At 36.8% G+C, this 21,888-nt stretch overlaps 1 protein-coding gene across 1 annotated transcript in view; it reads left to right on the forward strand.

The window, feature by feature from the left end:
* The window catches only part of col21a1 (collagen, type XXI, alpha 1), an 86,730-nt gene that overhangs the window by 2,518 nt on the left and 62,324 nt on the right, over window positions 1–21,888 (forward strand). The window contains exons 2-11 of the mRNA XM_067386863.1: window positions 2,970–3,100; window positions 3,428–3,988; window positions 5,157–5,322; window positions 5,409–5,640; window positions 6,728–6,901; window positions 8,489–8,566; window positions 10,417–10,500; window positions 11,011–11,073; window positions 16,019–16,072; window positions 16,161–16,214. Of these exons, the coding sequence (XP_067242964.1) occupies window positions 3,001–3,100; window positions 3,428–3,988; window positions 5,157–5,322; window positions 5,409–5,640; window positions 6,728–6,901; window positions 8,489–8,566; window positions 10,417–10,500; window positions 11,011–11,073; window positions 16,019–16,072; window positions 16,161–16,214 (1,566 nt within the window). The 5' untranslated portion in view covers window positions 2,970–3,000. The remainder of the gene's footprint in view (window positions 1–2,969; window positions 3,101–3,427; window positions 3,989–5,156; window positions 5,323–5,408; window positions 5,641–6,727; window positions 6,902–8,488; window positions 8,567–10,416; window positions 10,501–11,010; window positions 11,074–16,018; window positions 16,073–16,160; window positions 16,215–21,888) is intronic.

A 21,888-nucleotide genomic window follows, 5' to 3' on the forward strand; every position in this document is an offset into this window, starting at 1 on the left:
ACATAATCACAGAAATATTAATAACTATCCTGACGCATCCGAGCTTTAGAATGGCATTGATAGGGATCAATGAGTTTGAGCTGAAGAAAGTGTCTCCATCCACATCCATCCATCATAAATATGTGCTCCACACGGCTCCGGGGGGTTAACTCCCTGAGGTCTGAAAACGCGCCGGCGCGTTTTCAGGTTTTTTTTCACATTGCAGCAAAACAGACTTAAAATACTCAATTTGTTGTCATAGAGACATAAGTAATATATCAATTGAAACTATAGAATATCTTCTTTTATTTGTATACACTCAGAGTAAAAACAAAATGTTGTGCTTTTTGCAAAATAAAGAAAACTAAAATGATGTTTGATCTGTCCTCTCCCTCTGAACAAAGTTTAATCTGATAGTTCTCAGAAAATGATAACTTAGTGAATACTAATCACAAAAATATTAGACTTATGTCTAAAGACACATTGTCAGGCTTTAAATCATGTAAGTCATATTGAAAACAAAAATTCTGTGTTTATGTAATCTGTATGAAAAGAGACACATGTCAGAAGTCTGTGTTTCAGCTCATTATCCGCTAATGTGGACACGCCCACGGAGCCAGCGCTATTCAGAGGCAAATTCAGAGGCAATACATGCATACATCGTCTCAATCGTGTATTTATTGTCTTGAAAAGTGTTTATCTGTATGTAAAAGCCATGGTTAGAGACCTCTGGAAGACATGCCGTTAGTTCCTGATATGTCCTCTTCTTCTTCAGAATAATTTGTGGACTAAATGTGCACAGACAGCGCCCTCCGGCTGCAAGTATGAATTGAAAACACCATTCCTGAAATGTCCTCTTCTTCTTTAGAATAATTTGTGGACTAAAGGTGTACAGAGCGCCCTCCGACTGCAAGTATGAATTGAAAACACCAACGCTCATAGTGATAACAATGAATATAGAATAAATATAACTCCTCTGTATAGAAAATTTACATAAACATATGAGAATGTGTGAATGCTTTTAAACTAAAAACCCATATTTAGACTCTTTGCATCACAGAAATACATTATATTTTAAAGAATATAATAGAATACCATTATTTTAAATTGAGCTGACACATGATTACAGAGGTTTTTTTCACAGCCTACCTGACTGAGAGGCCTCATTATTATGCAGCACCATTAGAGGTTCTTTATGCGATTCTTTTGTCTTCTCAGGTGTAAATGACCCATTATTCATGATGATTCACGCCTCCACATATACTGTGTTTCTTGACAAAAAGTGTTTTACAAAAACTAAATCAATATATTGTTTTGTATGAACAAGTAGGCATTATAATTTTTACATAATTCTGAAGCAAAAACTCTAGCCTACAACCTCCAATACCCAGAAGTCTTGTAAACACAGATTTAATATATATTTTTGACTTATTTCAGTGACTTAAAGTTTTTTTTTTTTTTTTTTTTGTCAATAACCACGCATAACCAGTATTCCTTCAAAAACACAAACATGTGCATACATGTTCCTCACATATTATGGTAGCCTAATTTGTGCTGAATACAGTGTAATGACACTTGTGTCGTTAATATGTTTATGAACAACTGAAAAAAGCACAAATGTCAGGGCATGTCAAAACTTCTCCAGGCCCCAAATCAGCCTCAGACTCCAGAGGGTTAATAAAGGCCTTCTGAAGCAAAGCTATGCGTTTGTGTAAAAAAAATAAAAATAAAAAAAATACATATTTAAACAAGTTATGAAGTAAAATATGCAGCTTTCGCCAGACCGCCTTCTGTATTGATGTTACAAATAAAGTGTAAATTTCAATAAAGTGCAATTTCTTCAGCTCATACTCATTGATCCCTATCACTACCATTATAAGGCTCGGATGCGTCAGGGTATGTATTAATATTTCTGAGATGATGTTCATCAGAAAGAAGAAAGTCATATATACCTAGGATAGCTTGAGGGTGAGTAAAGCTTGGACTAATTTTCATTTCAAAGTGAACTAATCCTTTAACTTATACTACTATACTGTATTTAGATTTCAGAAGAATCACTGTGACATTAATCCTTAGGTGTCTTGTCCGTCAGCTGACCTGATATTTGCTAATGAAGATGAACGTAACTGTTAATAAGCATGGGAAATTTTTGACTCAATTGACAAAAATAACTATTTAAATGTTTGCATTTTAAGACTGTACAGGGAGTCTTCAGATCTAAAAAGCTGACTCATTGGGTAATGTTTTTTTCATTTAAATCAGATGATTTCCTATTAATTAAATAGATTGAAGGAATACTAGGGCATAAGAATATGGCATCACGGTGGCTTCAGTTTTTATGACGTCATGAGCAATCCAGTCATTTATACAGATCAGTGGTTACTAACCTTTTCTGTGTAAAGTTATATGCATTTTTACAACTTTGTTTCCATGACAACACAACTCCCAAAACTGTAAAACATAAAAATGACGAGAACTTTACAACTCAAGTAATAAACAAGTTTTAGCAGAAGAGTGAATAAAAGTGCTTTTATAGGCTTCTCATATAAGCTCCAAAAACTTCACATTTGCTCCAAAATCCATTGTGTCTCACCATAAGCTTGATTTTTGCTTTTTGAATTTTCCACAATTTCAGTGAAGTCATTAATTGAATTTAGATGTTCAAATGATTATGTATTGCATAATATGCCTGTTTCTCATTCCAGTTACACAAACAGGTTACACACTACCATCATTTCCATTCTGTGGTTTTCATACCCATGCCTAGAAATGCACAACCATCTTTGTTAGCATGGATCGAATTAACTGCATTGTATCCTGTGTGAAACAAATGCAAAAATACTGCAGCTCAACTGTTTTGGTTGAGATGTTTACATTGATTACAAAAAGCATGTTTTTCATTTAACATATAAAACTAAACATCTGCAAATCCAATGGCATTCATGTGAAGACTTCTAAGAAATGCATGTCTTATCTTCATTTCTCTTCAGGTGCTAAACTGGAGCTTGGTACTTCAGGAACATGGGTTGCAAAATGAGATCCATGCATTTTGTGTTTTGGTGTCTTTACTTCATGCTCCTTCACTTGTTTTGCACAGCACAAGATGAGGACATGAGATTAAGTAAGCGTGCTTCTCTCATCTTCATTAGTGTATGTTGCATGAAGACTATTGACTCAGATAACATGACCTAATGATGCAGTGTTCATTGTGGCTGTCTTAATACAGAGCAAATGCAACAATTTCTGCAACTTCTTTACAGCAATTCGGTCATCCAATTGGGAGCACAGGGCAGACTGTCAATAATGTGATAGCAAACCATTACCACAAACATAGAAACAATAAAGACAGAACTTTGGAGTAAAGTGTCCAAAATGTGCCTTGTAGTGTGAGCGGGTCAAATGGTCAACTCATGCTGTGCAAAATCTTGTCTTCGTTCCTTAATTTCAGGTTGTAGGACAGCGCCAAGTGATTTAGTATTCATACTCGATGGATCATGGAGTGTGGATGACATTAACTTCGAGATTGTCAAACGGTGGCTGGTGAATATCACCATGAGCTTCAACATTGGTCAGAAATTCACCCAAGTTGGGGTGGTGCAATATAGTGACGACCCCTTCTTACATATACCCCTGGGAAAACATTTCTCAAGCAATGACCTCATCAAGGCCATGGAGTCCATAGAGTACATGGGTGGGAACACAAATACAGGGAAGGCTATCAAGTTCGCCAACGACAAACTTTTTGCCCTGTCTGAGCGAGGTCCGAATGGCATTGCAAAAATTGCTGTGGTCCTGACGGACGGGAAGTCACAAGATGAAGTGCTGGCAGCTGCAGAAGCTTCGAGGAAAAAGGGGATAATTCTCTTCGCAATTGGCGTCGGGTCTGAGACAGAGGAGGCAGAGCTCAGGGCCATTGCCAACAAACCATCCTCAACCTATGTTTTTTCTGTGGAAGACTATAAAGCTATCGCAAAGATCCGTGAAGTTATTAGGCAGAAGCTGTGCGAAGGTAAGCCTCCATGTTCCTCTATGTCTCCAGGCTTTCATCTCTCAGCGGCTACATTTTCAAATTCATTTGTGTATTTTTTTTTTTTTGTCACAGTGAAATTATACAGTTTTATGGCCACGAGCTTCCTCAGGGGAGCAAGACTATGTTGCTTTACCATGTCATGTACCAGTGGAGACAGGAATCTCCACATTTGAGCTGCATGCATAATTTGGTGCCTCACGCCTCAATACACAGATTACAGTTTGATTTATGTCCTACAACATCCAGGTGTTCTGAGTTCACCAAGGTGGCTGTAAATTGTCCAAAAGTGTAAAATCAGGATCATGCATTGCAGAGAATGTTTCAGAGATTGTGACATCAATTTCTAACAAGCTTACAAACAAGCCAGTCTGATTGTTTGAACATTCTGCAAAAGACCAGTAATTCTAACATGTTTATACACTGTTAATCTAATTTTGGCAGAAGCAAATGTCAAGTTTGTATAGTTCCCTCCAACCAAAATTATTTAATTACTGCAAGGTATGAGTTGGATTTGCAGTATAGTTTACTGAAAAGTAGCACAATATTAAGTGCAACAATGGTGGAAAAGAAGTGATCAAATGCCACTTGATCATCCGCAAGCCTTGATATGGGGATGAAGTATATTTCCCAAGTCACTTACAATTGATTACTCAGCATCAACTTCAGACAGACTTGTTAAAAAACGAAAATAAAAACTGGAGTGCATTAGGTTGGAAAAACTGGCCTCTATAACAGTTTGCGAAGACTCCTGAAGCTCATGATAGAACGTCTTTCCGGACACTGGAAAAGTTAATGATTAAGACACTTTATGATAGAAGAGGTCATCTTTTGTCTGGTATTTGCAATGGCAGGGACATTCTTAGTTGGACTGCATATTTGCACAATGTCCAGTGTTCCACTCCAATGTCTTCCTACATTTTTTTTTTTTTTTTTTTTTAGACTAGTCTCCAAGCCACTACATTCCATAAATATTTAACCCCTTTCAGTCATTTTTTCTCACTGTGCACATATTGTTTTGATATTAATATTAAAGTTAATTCTAGGCAGAGGAATGATAGGGTATTGCTTAGTTAGCTTAATTCTGATTAATGCATTATTTGTTGTTGTGTGGTATTTTACCTTGTTTTCTATATTTAATGTACCATAGAGACTGTATGTCCAGCAAAGATTCCAATAAATTCTCGGGATGAGAAAGGATTTGACATTCTCCTCTATCTCAACTTGGCTAAAAAAGCCAAAAAGACACAAGGATCATTTTACGGCAGCAAAGCCTACCAGGTGACGTCCCGAGTTGACCTGAGTGAGAGCACTAGGTAAAGGTATTTATGGTATCAATATTCTCCTTCCCTGCAAGTATACTCTGTTAGATTTGAAACAGCGTCTTCATCAATGTCCGTAGGATGTTATTTCCAGGCGGACTTCCACCATCCTATGTTTTTGTGGCCACGCTGAAGTACAAAGGCTCTGTGGTTATGGAGGAGTGGGATCTATGGCGGATCCAGACTATGGATGAAAAGCCTCAAATGGCAGTTACTCTAAATGGTCTGGACAGAACAGTGATGTTCACCACCACCACCAGCAGTACATCAAGTGGAATTCAAACTGTGGTTTTCACAAAAACACCAGCTAAGGTAAATACAAAGCATGAGAGAAGAACGCTGAAACAAATTCATGAACTCTGCGTGCTTATTGGTCAAGTCCGTCAGTTAATTCGGTAACACTTTATTCTGATGATCCACTTTAGACATTCCACTACCTTTAAGCAACTTTGCAACTACAGTACATGTCAACGAACAGTCATCAGAGTATTAGCAGACTGTCTGCTTAATATTTGCTAAATGCTCCCCAACAGATATTCTACTTACTGTAAGCAACTACATGTCAACTTATTCTAAACCGAACCCTAACACTTGACCCTAACCTAACAGTCAACTACATTCTACTAATACTCTAATGAATATTAGTTGACATGCAGTTTCGAAGTTACTTATAGTTAGTAGAATGTCTAAAGTGGACCATCCAAATAAAGTGTACTGTTAATTCTCCATCAGTTCACTTTCCATGAAAATCCATGCTGATCATCACCAGCATACTGAAATTTGTGTTTTGGATGCTTGGGATCCTTAATTGATGTGCTACTGTCTCAATGGTTCTGCTTCACTAGCTTCACCAAAAAGACCATGCTGGTTGATGTTTTGGTCCGCAAGCGATCAGCACTAATCCAGCCTGAAAATCAGTGTGTGCCTAAGCTGGTTTTAGCAGGGATACTACAATGTCAGACAAATTTCATACAGAACATCCCTTAACAGTGGACTCACTGCCCATGGCAGTAAATAGGATACCAGACTTACTAGTCCCCATATGGATAAAAAGTTGGTGGAATTTGGTAAAGCAACACTGAATGGATTTTTATACATCATAAACTTGATATTTTCCATTTAGTGTATATTCTCTCTGATAAACTTTATGGAATGATTCCATAGTATTTGAATTATGAGCACCCAAAGTTCAGTGACACAGAGCCCTAGTAGGTTTATTATTTAATGTTCACATAAATCCTTCTTTTATGATGCCAATGCTACTGAAAAATAGTTTAATGAGACATTCCTATTCTCCTCATATAATCACATTTATGGTATATAAACTAAATGTGCTAATACAAAAATTGAATGTAAAACACCATTGTTTGCATTCTGCTTTGTTTTATGTATTTTACAGAAACTATTTGATGAAAAATGGCATCAGCTTCGTCTTCTAGTAACAGAGGAAGACGTCACTCTGTATGTTGATGATCTGGAAATTGAAACATTGGCACTGGAGCCTCCTGATGGTATTTTTATTAACGGAAAAACACAGGTTGGGAAGTACGTCACCAAAGAAACAACTGTACCAGTAAGTATGTCAATAACTTCTTGGATCTCATTTTACAGACTTTCACTGTGATGAAGTTACTCTGTTGTGACTGGTATTATATTGTTTTTTGTAAGTGAAGCATTATATAGTTATATTAGACTTGCTTAAACTTGTATAAATTGTATTACATTATATTGAATTACTAACCGACAAATATTTCTCAAACTCAAATATTTTGCCTGCCATAAGCACCAATAAAATATACTTTCTTACTGAATCTCCCACTGAATACACTAGCTGGTGCCGTGGAGATGTAATGTTGAGGTGATGCCTGTCCATTCAGGTGCGCATCCAAGATTAGGAGCATTTAAAGTTTATTTGGATTGTGATTGCTGAATTTGTGTATTCAAACACTATTATAAAGGAAGCCTATCATTAAAGGGGCTAAATATTATATATAAATATACATATATATATATATATATATATATATATATATATATATATATATATATATATATATATATATATATATATATATATATATATATATATATATATATATATATATATACAGAAATAGCTCTTTTGGCATGTGTATGTATGTATATATATATATATATATATATATATATATATATATATATATATATATATATGTATACATGAAAATTCATATATATTAGTCACTTTTTTATTGAATATGTGTGAACAGCTTGTAATAAAACGAGACCTTCCCTGACTTCCTTGCTGGTATATGAAAGCCTGTAGACTGATTTTTAAGTGCTCAGGACGTTTTTGCTGGGAAAATCAAAAGGATGTGAGAGTTACGCTCCTGAGAGCCTCTCTTCCATTCAAGGGCACATTAAATGAATGCTTATGTTCAGGATAATGCCAAAAGAGCTATTTCTGTACTATAATGTTAATGTGTCATGCAAAGAAAAGGGATTAATTCAAACTATAGACTCACATAGTTTCAAATATACTTTATAATCAAACTATAACAGTGTCATTTTAATGACCTCATCTGTCGACATGATGTGAGTGAATTGCAGAGCTGGTGCAAACACATCCACATCACTACGATCAGATGATTTCTTAACTGCTGTTTTCTCACAGCTGTCATTTCTGTTGTGTGATTATTTTGTAATTGAGAAGAAAGTGCACAGCACATCAGAGACATATGTCTCAACTTAAATTTGACTTTGATTTTTTGTTTTACTCTTTTTTTGGACTACAAATATCACTCAAAATCCCCATCCCTAATATAGATCAATCAAAAATACAGGGAAAAATAAAAACACATGATATTGGTTTTAATATGTATGATGTTTGAAGTTAGTAAAATGATGACAAAGCATATTGTATTATTTTATGAAGGAATATTGGAAGTTATTGGAATATGTGTGTGTTTGTGATCTTTTGCCAAAGAATAAACATAACATGGAACATTTTCAACATGTGCAACACAGCAGTGTTCTTGTGGAAAAGCAGACACCATGTCATGTTGACACCAAATGTGTTTTATATGCAACAGGGAGCACCTTTCCCCTTTCCTTATGCCCCAGGCCTAGACTTTTTCTATAACTACCTGTATTTTGTACTCTCTCTCTCTCTCTCTCTCAGTTTGAAATTCAAAAACTCAGAATCTACTGCGACCCTGAGCAGAATAACAGAGAAACAGCCTGTGAAATACCTGGAGTTGTGAGTACCAGAATCTTGGATGTTTCTGTTTTGGCCCATTGAAATAAATTCCACCTATTAATGTCACATCAGATTAGGAGTGACTTGATATTTGAAATATTTTATCTTATTACCAGACAATTCTTTAAAAAGTCTTTCAAAACTAAGAAGTAAAACACAAAGTACTTTGTTCATTTTATTTACTTTTGTAATTCCAGCCCAATGTTTTTTTTGGAATGTGTTAAAATGTACTAATCTAATCTAATCAGTTCAATTTCACTTACAAAATAAAAGCATCTTCTCAGTTTCAAACAAAGTGTGATATTTACTCAGAACCATTTATTAGAAAGTCAATCACTGGCTTTGTCATTGTTCTCAGTTTGCCTGACCTGGCACTATTTCCCAATCTCTTTCAGACACACTGTTTAGAGATGCAGGGCATTCATAAACCCTGTGGCAAACACTTTATTTCACATCAATTTCCTTTTCTGCTTGCGCATGTAATGCCTTGCACCTCAAAGCAAAGTTATGGTTTTTGCCCCAGCCCCTTCATGTATTTTCACTCCTTTCATTTTTAGGATGGAGAGGTATGTACTTTTGAAGATGGCTTTGCTCGCTTTCAAAAGTAACTGCTTATCTCATTTTGAATTGCAGAGGTAAGATTTGCCTCATGTTCTTTTGGAGTGTCTAAGTATTGTCATAGCTGGAAAAATCTTTCAAAGGACTGTCAGCAGCTTTGGGAATGTATGGCTGAATGAAGCTGGTGTGAACCTTCTCACTGACGAAAGCTAAACTGCTTGCATAAAGTACTTTGGCAGTACCATGGTACTCCAATGTACTTTAAAAAAATATCATAGTCAAGGTACAGTACCATGTCCAAAAAAAATCATACTTTTTGGTGTATAACATGGTCACTTAAAGTCAGCATGAAATGGAAGTTGCGATTGTATTTTCTTCCTTATTGCAATGTACAGGTGCATGTCAATAAATTAAATATCATGAAAAAAGTTATTTTTTTCTGTAATTTAATTCAAAAAGTAAAACTTAAATATATTCTAGATTTATTAGACATAAAGTAAAATATTTCCAGTCTTTTTTGTTTTCATTTGGATGATTACAGCTTGCTGCTAATCAAAATAAAAAATAAAAAATCAGTATCTCAAATTATTAGAATATTTAATTTCAAGTTCTATTAAATTACCATTCTCAGGGTATAAATACTGGGTTTAGGTCATCCCAACAGCAGTCTGCTGACTTGACAGTTGTCCAGAAGACGATCATCAAGACCCTCTACAGAGGGTCATTGCTGAAAGAGCTGGCTGTTCGCAGAGCATATTCGTGGATAGTTTACTGGAAGGAAAAAGTGTGGTAGGAAAAGGTGTACAAGCATGACAGCAGGCTTGAGAAGATTGTCAGGAGAAGCCGATTTAAGAACTTAGAACTCAGAGATTCAAAAGGAGTGGACTGAAGCTGCGTCACTGCAGATGTTGAATAGTGCGCATCTTTTTATTCTTGTGTGCACAGATAAATAATTTAAAATAAACAATATTTCAATATTCCATAAAAATAAGAATCGTCATTATATATTGTCATATTTTGATTTCATGGTGACTTTAAAATGGCTAATGTTGTGAAACAGGTTCAACAATTGTGTTGTGCTGTATCTCTATTATTGTCATTTTGCTGTTTCTGAACTACCGGGCCGTATTGCTGAATGACTGAACAAAAAAAGACTGCTGCGAAATGATAAGTTGTGTGCTGTTTTGGCTTTTGCCACAAAGTTTAGCTTATGCCACGAACAGGAAATATTGTCTGACGCTTTAGGTTTTATGAAATGCAGCATAGTAAACAATGTTTTGCTGTTTTTTTAGTGTGCTAATGGACCAGGTGACATTGATCCAACCCCAGAGCCCTGCATCTGTCCCCCTGGGCTGCCTGGTACCCCAGGAATGAAGGTACGATGGCCTATCTCTCAACCCCTTTATGACTTTATACAACAGAACAGCTTATATAATCTCTTCATTGCATCAAGTCATTGCACTGCACATAAAAGTCTCCAAAAGGCAAGTTTGAAGTTTATAAGGTCAAGCCTATGCTTGAAAACACATGCTGCTTTTCAGCAGGTGATCACCGTAAAATGGCCCTAAACAGAATTCTACAGACAGATTTAGTAAATTGCTGTGCTAGAATTTATGATTCATCTATTCAGTATTATAATTGTACTGTTTATCATTTTCTCAATCAAGAGACTAATAAATATAAGCAAAGCATTAAAGAATAAATATGATGTTGATAATGCTTTCAACAGTGCCCTTGAAATTATATTTATTTATTTACTAAAAACTAGCTGTTACGCATTGGCAAAGATACAAATAGTTAGATAAGCCTTTATGTTCTTTGATAAATATTTGTTTAATGAAATTATGTAAATACTATTTACAATGCATCACTTGTACATTCTCTAGGGAGACCAGGGCAGAACAGGAAATCCGGGTCAACCTGGTCCAGCTGGTGCTGATGGTAAGCCTGTGAGTACTACACAGTTTAATACAACCTCAAATTAACTTGAGCACATGTCGTGTTCAATGCAATATCCAGAACTGCAACATGCATTAACATCCCCACAAGTGTGTTTGGATAGAACTGTCAATGGCATTCACATTATGAGAATTCTGGTATTCTCATTCTCAGAATGTAAGACGATACAAGACAGTAGTTCTGGTAATATGTGCTATATAGATATATAGTAGTATATTGTCAGAAACATGTCCCGTTTTGCTCCAATTAATTAAAAAATAAAGCTGAAATGTGACTAGTGACCTAATCAAAATCTTAAATATTTCATATTTACTTTGTCATAAAAATAAATAAATAAAATAAATAAAATAAATGTTTGGATACACCTTACTTTAATGGCGCACATCAAACATTCTGTTGACTATAAGTTATGTTGCAATTACATGTCAACTAACTCTCATTAGAGTATTAGTATTTTGAGGTTTGAGTTAGTAGAGTAAGTTGACATGGAGTTGTAAAGTTACTTATAGTCAGGAGAATGTCTGTTGAGGAGCATTAAAATAAAGTGTTAGCAGATATTAAGCAGACAGTCTACTAATAGTCTAATAAGAGTTAGTTGACATGTAGGTGCAAAGTTACTCACAGCATTTTACTGTCTCAGAATACTTCACAAATTCTAGAAAACGCAAGGAAATAATTTGGCTGTCAACATGTATCGTGTAATGCCTTTTAGGAAGAACATATTGGAATTTTCCAGTGACTGGAAAACAGATATCTTCTGTCCACTGTACACTGTATTGTACACCAAGCAGGTTTGTTGATGTATTGGAGCCTACACTAAAACTATACCTTAAAGCATGGCTGGAATGACTGCTTCATGATATACATGATAGAAACATGATGAACTGTAAAAATACAGAACAGATGTATTCAAAAACATGAGGAAAAAAAAGCTTCTTCTAGTGTCTGTTAGGCACAAAGCAGAGTGTAGTCATTTATATTTAATAAACAACATTGCATATAGAATTCGTTTGCGATGAATGTTACTTTGTTGTTAATTTAATTACTAACTTTTCAAATCAGTCACTCAGTGACTTTTTACATATAAATTTACATATTTTTAAATATAAAATAGTTATAAGCACTTTGTTTTATGATATGACATAGATTATTTTTCATTTCGTGAATAAACAGGCTAAGTTAATATTACAAACTGTTTCTATGCATTTATTTTGGATTTATTGCCAGTGCTAGGCGCAGTTCACAAGTGTACTTTGTACTGTGTGTGTGGAGGACCGTGTTTGTCCGCCACCAGCAAAGACCATTTTTGACCAAGGAAAAACCCTGTCCATTATAATATATTAGTTATATAATGCCAAGCTGTTTTTGCACTGATGCCAGAAAAATTGAATAATCTTATCATTCCATCAGTCATTTATATTAGTATTTCATTCACCGAAATCCTAAATAGGCATTAGCTGTACAATTTTAATTACTTTATTATTTATGTAGGCTATTTTGTTGATTTTTCCATCAAACATGACTATGTTGTGAAAAATACCTCTACCATTAAATAGACTAATTTAGTCTTCTGTTAACCCCTACATCATATATATATATATATATATATATATATATATATATATATATATATATATATATATATATATATATATATATATATATATATATATATATATATATATATATATATATATATATATATATATATATATATATATATATATATATATATATATATATATATATATATATATATATATATATATATAGTTTGTTTTAGAATTGAACATGATATTCCTTTAAGTATTAATTTCTAGTACATATATGAACAGTGAAAGCTTCTAAAAACAGTAGAGGGGCACTTATTTTCGGGTCAACAGTCATCAAGCTCGGTAAACACTGGTCACAGACACAAAGATGTACCTTTAATTTCACCAAGCTGATTGCTCACTGAAAACACCTGTTTTCAGGTCATTCAGTCATTTCAGTTCCCTTTCAGTCAGTCACGTTCGACTGACGTCAGAAGTGAACCGACGAATTGGCTCTCATGCGATATCCCAATTCGTCGGTTCACTTCTAACATACATCTCCGTTCCCTCCTTCAGGGAACGAGGGTTACATACACAGCAAAGACGCTCGATTTGGATATAAAGTGGTGATATCTTATTTACTTATTTTTTAATTAATCCTCTAATTAGCGGCATCATTTAGTTAATTCAGACACAATTTATTGCACAAACTAATCATATCCAAACATAAAACAATGGAGGCATTGCCTTCTCACGTGACTTTCCCCCATTCTTTATAAATTACCCCCTACCAAACCCACCGCGTGTTTTAGGGGTTAAAACTCAATGGGCTCAGGGGAGGCAAGAGAGACACAGGCTCCAGCTGTAACTTTACCTGCTGATGTTGGAAAATAAGAAATCATCAGAAAATCAAGACATTTATACATTGTTTAATGTTGTATTTTGTCATTTTTGCAATGTTTTATTTTTGAAATATGGATTATTTTCTCATCCAATGCCTCCTTTGCCTACTCGGAGGAAACACCCCTGGTTTGTGGGCATATGTAGGGTTGCAATTTTGTCTGCAGCTGCAGTTTTTCTCAGCATGAATTAATTTGACTGAAAAAAAATTGTTGAGCATGAATGATAAATGACCCTCGGAAGAGCTCTAAAAGTTAGGAGAATGTGCAATAACACACCACCTGGATGCCATACTTGCAATGAATAGGCGTCCACATTTTGCACATATGCCTGCTTGTTTAATCAATAAACAGCAGGTTTTTAGTGATGCAAAGCATGTTTCACCTCATGTATTTTCATTATACTTATAGTATTTGCCAATACTGATACCGTAAACATTTCTTTGCAAACTTCCAAAATCTAAATATCTATATGAAGACTGAAAATAAGGCTTTTACAAATAAGGTTTTAAACATCCACCATCCTCTTCACATGACTTGACAAACTCAGTCAGCACAACAATATTTGTTAATAATGAGAAATCAAAGATTGCTTTTCTGCCTCTAATGCTTCTAAAATAAGTCAAGGGACACCAAAGTACATGTTTGTAGAAAAAAAATGTTCACTCTCTTTTGTGTAAATGTCTAAGGTCAAGTCACTGTGAAGCTAACTGTTTAAATAAATAAAAGAATTCTATTGAGAACAATCTTATGAATATAGTGCCCTTTCAGTCTTGGCAATTGCATACAGTCTTCTCAGAGAATCGTGCAACATTCTAACATGACAACAATATTTTTGATTCCATAAAGTCTGAATTTCAAAAAAAAATTATGTCTCAAAAACAAAGACATAAGTGTCATCATCCAGCTGGAGTCTGCACAAGTGTTTCACGTAGGCGCATACAGACTGCACGCACTAATAATAAATAATACTCATGACACAGATATTCAAGACATCTTTGAAATCTTCACGAACTTGGTGTTTTAGTTATTGTCTTTGTGTGTAAAAACAATGTCCTTTTCAAAATTTTACAGTGTAAGCGAACCATGATCACAAGTTCACCTGTTACCAACAATTCAGTGTTTCCCGAAACCTTAGTTCCAATGAACATTCAAAGACAGCAAGTTGTGTTTCAAACTACAGTTCTCTGTGATAAACAGATTTGTTTCTTGTTAGTGTGATGTGACCAACATATAGATCTGTTATACTTTATTTTGACATTCTACTAATTAGAAGTAACTTTGCAACTGCATGTCAACTAACTCGTATTAATTTGCAACTACATGTCAACTAACTCTCAGAGTATTAGTAGAATGTTACATATATTAAGTTGACATATACTTGGAAAGTTACTTATAGTCAGGAGAATGTCTGTTGAGGAGCATCAAAAGTGTTTGCAGATATTAAACAGAGAGACTACTAATAATCTAATGACTGCTAGTTGACATGTAGTTGCAAAGTTACTCATAGTTAGTAGAATGTCTAAAGTAGACTACTGAAATAGTCTTAGATCAAGCTAAATAAGCAAGCTAACATGCAGTACAATCAACATCACCGTCATTCTATATATGCAAATGTGAATGAAAGAGAATGAAAGCACTGTTGTGAGAAGTGTGATAGAAGCCTGGGGAAACCCCAAAGTATGATGTAAGAGGGAATCTGCAATTAAATCAAACATCTGAAAATAAAGCAGAGAACAACAGAGAAAAAAAATAGCAAAGTAGTCATCAGATGCCATGATTGTTACTAATAGCAATAATCTAAAATTAATTCAATCTCAAACTGATTAACTGACAAAAGGTATTACTTCACCACTTGCATGACAATGTTAATGACATTTCAGTACTCTTGAGCTGAATTCTTATTCTTAAGGTTTTGGGAAACAGTTGAGACTAGTTAATTTCTCCACGTATGCATTGTACTATGATAGTTAAGAGGTGATTTCGATTGTTGCAAAGGAAACACACCTCAGATCAGTTAACCTGACTCACTAGAACAAAGTTTTTACTTTCATCAACTTACGGTTCTTTTTAGACATGCCAGTAAGCAAACATTTGGTAACACGCTAGCAACAATAAAACAAACCTGTCCCTTAAAATAGCAGTGGATAGGAAATGTTATTCAAGCTGCAAAAAGCCCCTTACATTCATATAGTCTTAACATAGTCATCTAAAGCCACACAATAGGTTTAGGTAAGAAACTTCAATTTTTATTCAGTTAAGTCGTGATCATGCACTAACATGTCTGCCATAACAAAGTTCAAAGTCATTTTTGAGGCTTAGAGTAGTTTCAATAAATGCACATTTTGGACTTTGAAAGACAATGAGTTCTAATTATGTGGGGAAAGATCATAACCTGTGATCTTTCTTTTTTTTTCTTTTTCTTCTTCTTCTTCCAATTTGACCTTGATATTCATTTGCATGACTTTGGGTCAGACTAATACAAGACTCCTTCTTTATTTAAGGGTGTCCCAGGTTCTAGAGGAAGTCCTGGCATTCAAGGCTCTCCTGGCATGGAGGTATGAGTGCAAGTGTCAGAAATGGACATACCCTATAAAACTTCATGCAACACTTGATGACGCTACTTTTCTGTCTCTGTTTGATTAGGGCCCACATGGAGCTGATGGACATAAGGGGGAAAAGGGAAGTCGTGGAGAAGCAGTAAGGAGCTATGAATTTATATACTATTTTCATAATGACAAGATATTTAGTCATCATATATTCACTTTTGCAAGTGTAAAATTAAATTAAATCATGAAATACAGCAAATTTATCTACATCATTTCTGATTAGGTCCAAATATTTCTACCTCTTGCCTACACAAAGTCAGTTTCTCTTAGAAACCTCATGTATATAGCAAGTTTTTTTTATTTATTTTTTTTATGTCAGAGTCAATATTTGTGACTGATATTGAAGTTCACTGTACAGCTGTGGCTAAAAGTATTGGCAGTGCCATAAATTTTGTGTTTTACAAAGTTTGCAGCTTTAGGCCCCATCCACACGAAGCTGGAGCTTACCCCAATCCAATCTTTTTTTTTCCTCGTTCTAAAAAAAAAAATAATCCTGTCCACACGGCGCCATATCAAGAAATATCTGCATCCAAACGAAACCAGTGAAACGGCTCAAAATTATGTAGTATACATGCCAGACCATTATGTGGCACTGTAATTCTGTCACAGAAATGCACTTAAAGCAGTGAAGAAGACTTGGAGCATGCGCATTACCCTTGCACGCTGAATACAAACTATAGCAAAGCTTTAATGTGTGTTCACACTGCCAGCGGCGAAAGCGTCAAAATGACAGGAAGTCATTCATTTTCAATGAAAGCAGGCGGCACGTCTAGGAAAGGTGAGACCATCGAGGAGAGTTGTAATCAAGTCAACTTAATAATGAGCAATGACGCGGTTCGGCGGCAACCAATCGGAATGTAGAGGTCATCGCTTGAGAGGATTCCGATTGGTTGCCACAACTAGTCATTTACTTTGACCCTCCCACCGGTGGCGCTTTGAACGAACAGTACAGCGTTGTTGAAATAACGCTTTATTTTGGCTCAGTAGCTTCTGCAGCACAAACACAAGCATGTAGAGTCTGCTATTGCTGTTGTTGGTGCTGTTTTGTGGTGTTAGCGCGTCTGACTAGGGTCGACACGTGGGGTGATGACATCATTGTTTCAGAAAATATACGGATTGCCCCGTCCACACAAGACGGCGTTTTCAAATTTATCCACTTTGTGACCCGGTCTCCAAAAATAGCAGTTTCACCATTCGAAAACGCTGGATCCGTGTGGACGAAACCCTTATCCGATAAAAAATGTGCGCTTTCACAGAAACGCGTCTCTGTGTGGACGGGGCCTTAGTTGTTGTTGGGTTGATTCACATTGTTTCTAGATTATTGTGGAGACTGATCAGGTGCATTTTAAATAATTGCAAAAAATTTCATTGGCCCAAAAAATGAACTTGTTTTTTATTTATTTAAACATTTACATTACATGTATTCATTTTGCAGACGCTTTTATCCAAAGCGTCTTACACGTGAGTAAGTGATTCATCGAGAAGAGGTAAATAGACACACAAAGTGCTCACAATACACAAGTTTCAGACATTGCTTAGAGTAGCATAAGCTAGAACAGGGAGGGATTAAAGGAAGTGAAAGCATAGACTTCTTCTTTTTTTAAGATGAGGTTTAGTGCTCTCGAAACAGATGAGTTTTCAGCTGTCTTTTGAATATTGCCAGGGATTCTGCATTCCAGATGAAGGCAGGGAGATCATTCCACCAGCAAAGAACAGTGAACGAAAATGTTATGGAGAGTGATTTTGTGCCTCTCTGTGATGGTACCACGAGCCTGCGCTCATTTAGCAATCTCAGGCTTCTGGTAGGGATGTAGACTCGTAAGAGGGAGCGGAAGTAGGAGAGTGTTGAGCCTGCGGTAGATTTGTAAGCAAGCGTCAATGCCTTGAACTTGATGCAAGCAGCAAGTGGTAGCCAGTGCAGAGAGTTGAAGAGAGGTGTGAGGTGGGCCATTTTCGGCTCAATAAAGACAAGACATGCTGCAGCATCCTGAATCATTTGTAGCGGTTAGATTGTGCATGATGGCAGTCCAGCCAGAAAAGCATTGCTGTAATAAAGCCTTGAAATGACCAGGGCCTGGACGAAAAGTTGTTCTGTTAGAAAAGGCCTGATCTTCCTGATGTTGTGTAGTGCAAATCTGCATGACCGAGCTGAGCAATGTGTTCTTTGAAGGTCAGTTGGTCATCAAAGATAACTCCAAGATTTCTGGATGACCTTGATGGGGTAATCAATGATATACCTAGCTGGATGGTGAAATCGTGCTGTAGAGTTGGATTGGCAGGGAAGACGATAAGCTCTGTTCACCAGACAGCTTGAGATTCATGCAGCTACTGTGGGATAATCTGGATTGAAAGAAATAATGAAAGGAAGAGCTGTGTTATCAGCACCGCAATGGTATGAGAAACCATGTGCCTGTATGATGTGACCTAGTGATGTAGTGCATATACAGAAGAGGTGAGGTCCAAGAACTGAACCCTGAGGAACCCCTGTGGTCAGTTAATGTTCTTTGGATACCTCCCCTCTCCAGTCAACCCTGAAAGACCTACCTGTGAGGTAGGATTTACACCAGTGAAGTAGAGTTCCTGTGATGCCCAGTGATGACAGGGTGGACAGAAGGATCAGATGATTCACAGTGTCAAAGGCAGCAGATAGATCCAGCAGAATGACAACCAATGATTTGGAATCAGCCTTCACAATCCACAGTGTTTCAGTGACTGACAGTAGTGCAGTCTCGGTTGAATGGCTGCTCTTGTTACCAGACTTGTTGACATCCAGCTGGTTTTTCTGTGAGAGGAAACCTGGATGAATACAACCCGTTTAAGTGTTTTTGCTATAAATGGTAGGTGAGAGACAGGTCTGTAACTGTCTACAAGTGTTTAATGTGTTTTTTTTTTAAGCAGTGGGGTTACCCGAACCTACTTGAATGCGGTAGGGAAAATGCCAGTGTGGAGAGATGTGTTCATAAAGTGTGTGAGTGCTGGTAAAAATGTAGGAGAGATGGCTTGTAGAAGGTAAGGGGATGGGATCTAGAGGGCAGGTGGTAGGAGGACTGGAGAGAAAACGTTTATATATTTCTGTGGCTGTGGATGGTCTAAGTTCCTGTGTGTGTGGAGCCAAGAACTGACTGCTGATGGTTGATGTTTTGTCAGTGAAGAAATTAGCAAAATCATCAGCAGTTAAAGAGGTGGTGGGTGGTGGTTAAGGGGGACAGAGGAGAGAGTTTAATGTTTTGACAAGTGTGTGCATGTTTGAAGCACTGTTGATCTTGTTGTGGAAATATGAATATTTAGCAGCATGAACATCATCAGAAAAAAATGAGAGGAGAGACTGATACCTACCTGGGTCAGATGGGTCTTTGGATTTGCGCCATTTTCTCTCTGCAGCCTCTGGTCCAGTGTTCATGAAGAACATCAGATAACCAGGGGTTAGAGGGAGTAGCACATGCTGGCCTGGATGAGAGAGGACAGATACAGTCTAGAGAAGAAGTTAAAGTGGAACATAAAGTGTCTGTTGCTGTATTCACATCCAGAGATGAGAGTTGTGTGGGTGAGGGAAGGGAGGATGACACAACAGAGGAAAGATGAGGAGAAAGAGAGCGCAGGTTATGTCTGAAGGTAACTGGTAGAGGGATTTGTGTGATGCACAAGTAGTGAGTTGTAGATTAAAAGTGATGATGAAATGATCGGAAATGTGCAGATGTTTTACCAAGATGTTGTCAGTGATGCAGTTGCACATGTAAATTACGTCAAGTTGGTTGCCAGATTTGTGGGTACTTGTGGTGATGAGTCGTTTGAGATCAAATGAGGCTAGAAGAGAGAGAAAATCTGAAGCATAAGACTTGATGTTGAAATTGTTGAAATTGCCAAAGAATACAAGTGGACTGCCATCCTCTGGAAATGAGGACAGCAGCATGTCCAGTTCCTCTACAAAGGTACCCAGTTGGCTTGGGGGTTGATAAATTACTTCGATATGAATGTTGATAGGAGCTGTAATTGTAATAGCATGAAACTCAAACAAATTGTTATTGCATAGAGAAGAGTGAGTTGAGTATTTCCAATTGTTAGAAATGAGAAGACCAGTGCCCCCACCCCTCCCAGACTGGCAAGGGGTATGAGAGAATGAGAAGTTGTTGCCAAGTCCTCTGGACAAATCCAGGTTTCAGTCAAGTCCAAGATATTGAGAGTAGATTTAGTAGCAAAGGCTAGAATGAAGTCAGCTTTGTTAACTGCTGACTGACAATTCCATAGACCCACAGAAACAGAGAGAGGTGTATTAGAAGTGGAGTAGGACGCAGGTTAGCAGTATTGCGCTGCCTTCTACATGAGATAGTGGAGTGTTGCTGAGAGACAAAAGGAATGTATTGAAAGCAAATGCTGAGAATGAAGAAAAAGAAGGGTAAAGAAAAGGGAAAGGAAGATACTGAAGATCCTTACCAGTGTCCTTGCTTGGTGAAGTTGCGCAGGTAGAGTCACAGATCTTTACCTGAGTCGGCCTTCACATGTGGAGGCTGAACACGAGGGCTGAACGCTTCCGCTGACACTTCCGCAGTAGCGTGTGCGCACTAAATAAATCTGCTTTTCAATGCATGAGAGAAAACAGCTGTGCCCGCCCTAGAAATTAGTACAGCAAAAGCCTATAGCACGTGAATGGCTCAAATCAAAACCAATGCGGGAACAACACAGCACTTAAGTGCGAAAACAAGCAATAACACCAACAAATGCAGCAAACGTGGCAGTTATTCTAAATAGCAATGTGTACAATACAAAATACAAATACAAAATATAGTGAACCTAGAAAATAGAACCAATCAGAGAATCAAAATTAATCATTTCTAACAGCAAACAATAACCTAAACAGCTGAACAGGAACAGATATTAAGCAAAACACTTTTGCTTAATATCTGTTCTCTTGCGCTCTTGCCGTCTCCAATGACTAATCGCTTCTCCTAATCATATTATCATCAGCACATGAGAAAGTGAGAACGAGTACTAGTTAGGTAAAATCATCACTTTATCATTCTGATTGGATTATTAGAGCAGACTTGTGTTAGCAATGGTTAACTCCAAAGAAAGACATGCAGCCATCATCGCTTTGCATCAAAATGGCCTCAGATGCAAATTGGTGCAAAGAATATTGAAAACCAAAGAACCATTTACCGAATCATCAAGAACTTCAAGGAGAGAGATTCAGCTGCAGTGAAGAAGGCTTCAGGACGTCCTAATGTTCAGCAAGTGCCAGGACGTCTGCTCCCGAGGAATCGCGTCACCTCTAGTGTAGAGCTTGATCAGTTTTGGCAGCAGGAGGGAGTGATGCATCCACACAGTGAGGCTAAGACTTTGAACAAAAGCCTGGTGTCAAGAAGGGCAGCAAAGAAGCCACTTCTCTCTAAGAAAAACATCAAGGACAGACTGAAATTCTGCAGGAAGTACAAGGATTGGACAGCAGAAGACTGATGCAAAGTTATTTTCTCGGACAAAGCCCCCTTCCGACTGTTTGGAAAAATATCTGCACTGTAAAACTCAATAAGTTCAGAATACTCAAAACATTTGAGGAAACTTATTACCTCAAAACATTTAAGTTAACTAACTTATTTTTTTTAAGTTAGTAGAACTTAATTTTTTTGTGACAAGTGGGGCGGGGCCGAGAGCCATGGAAGTGGAGCAATGCTAGTGTGGTGCACAGGTGTCTCTCATTAACAATCACATCACTGGCATTCCTTCGCTCCCACAGTTCTCAGCCTCGCCCCAATCAAGTACATATAGTTAAT

Source organism: Chanodichthys erythropterus, chromosome 5 (assembly GCF_024489055.1).
Source record: "Chanodichthys erythropterus isolate Z2021 chromosome 5, ASM2448905v1, whole genome shotgun sequence".
Classification (NCBI taxonomy): Eukaryota; Metazoa; Chordata; class Actinopteri; order Cypriniformes; family Xenocyprididae; genus Chanodichthys; species Chanodichthys erythropterus.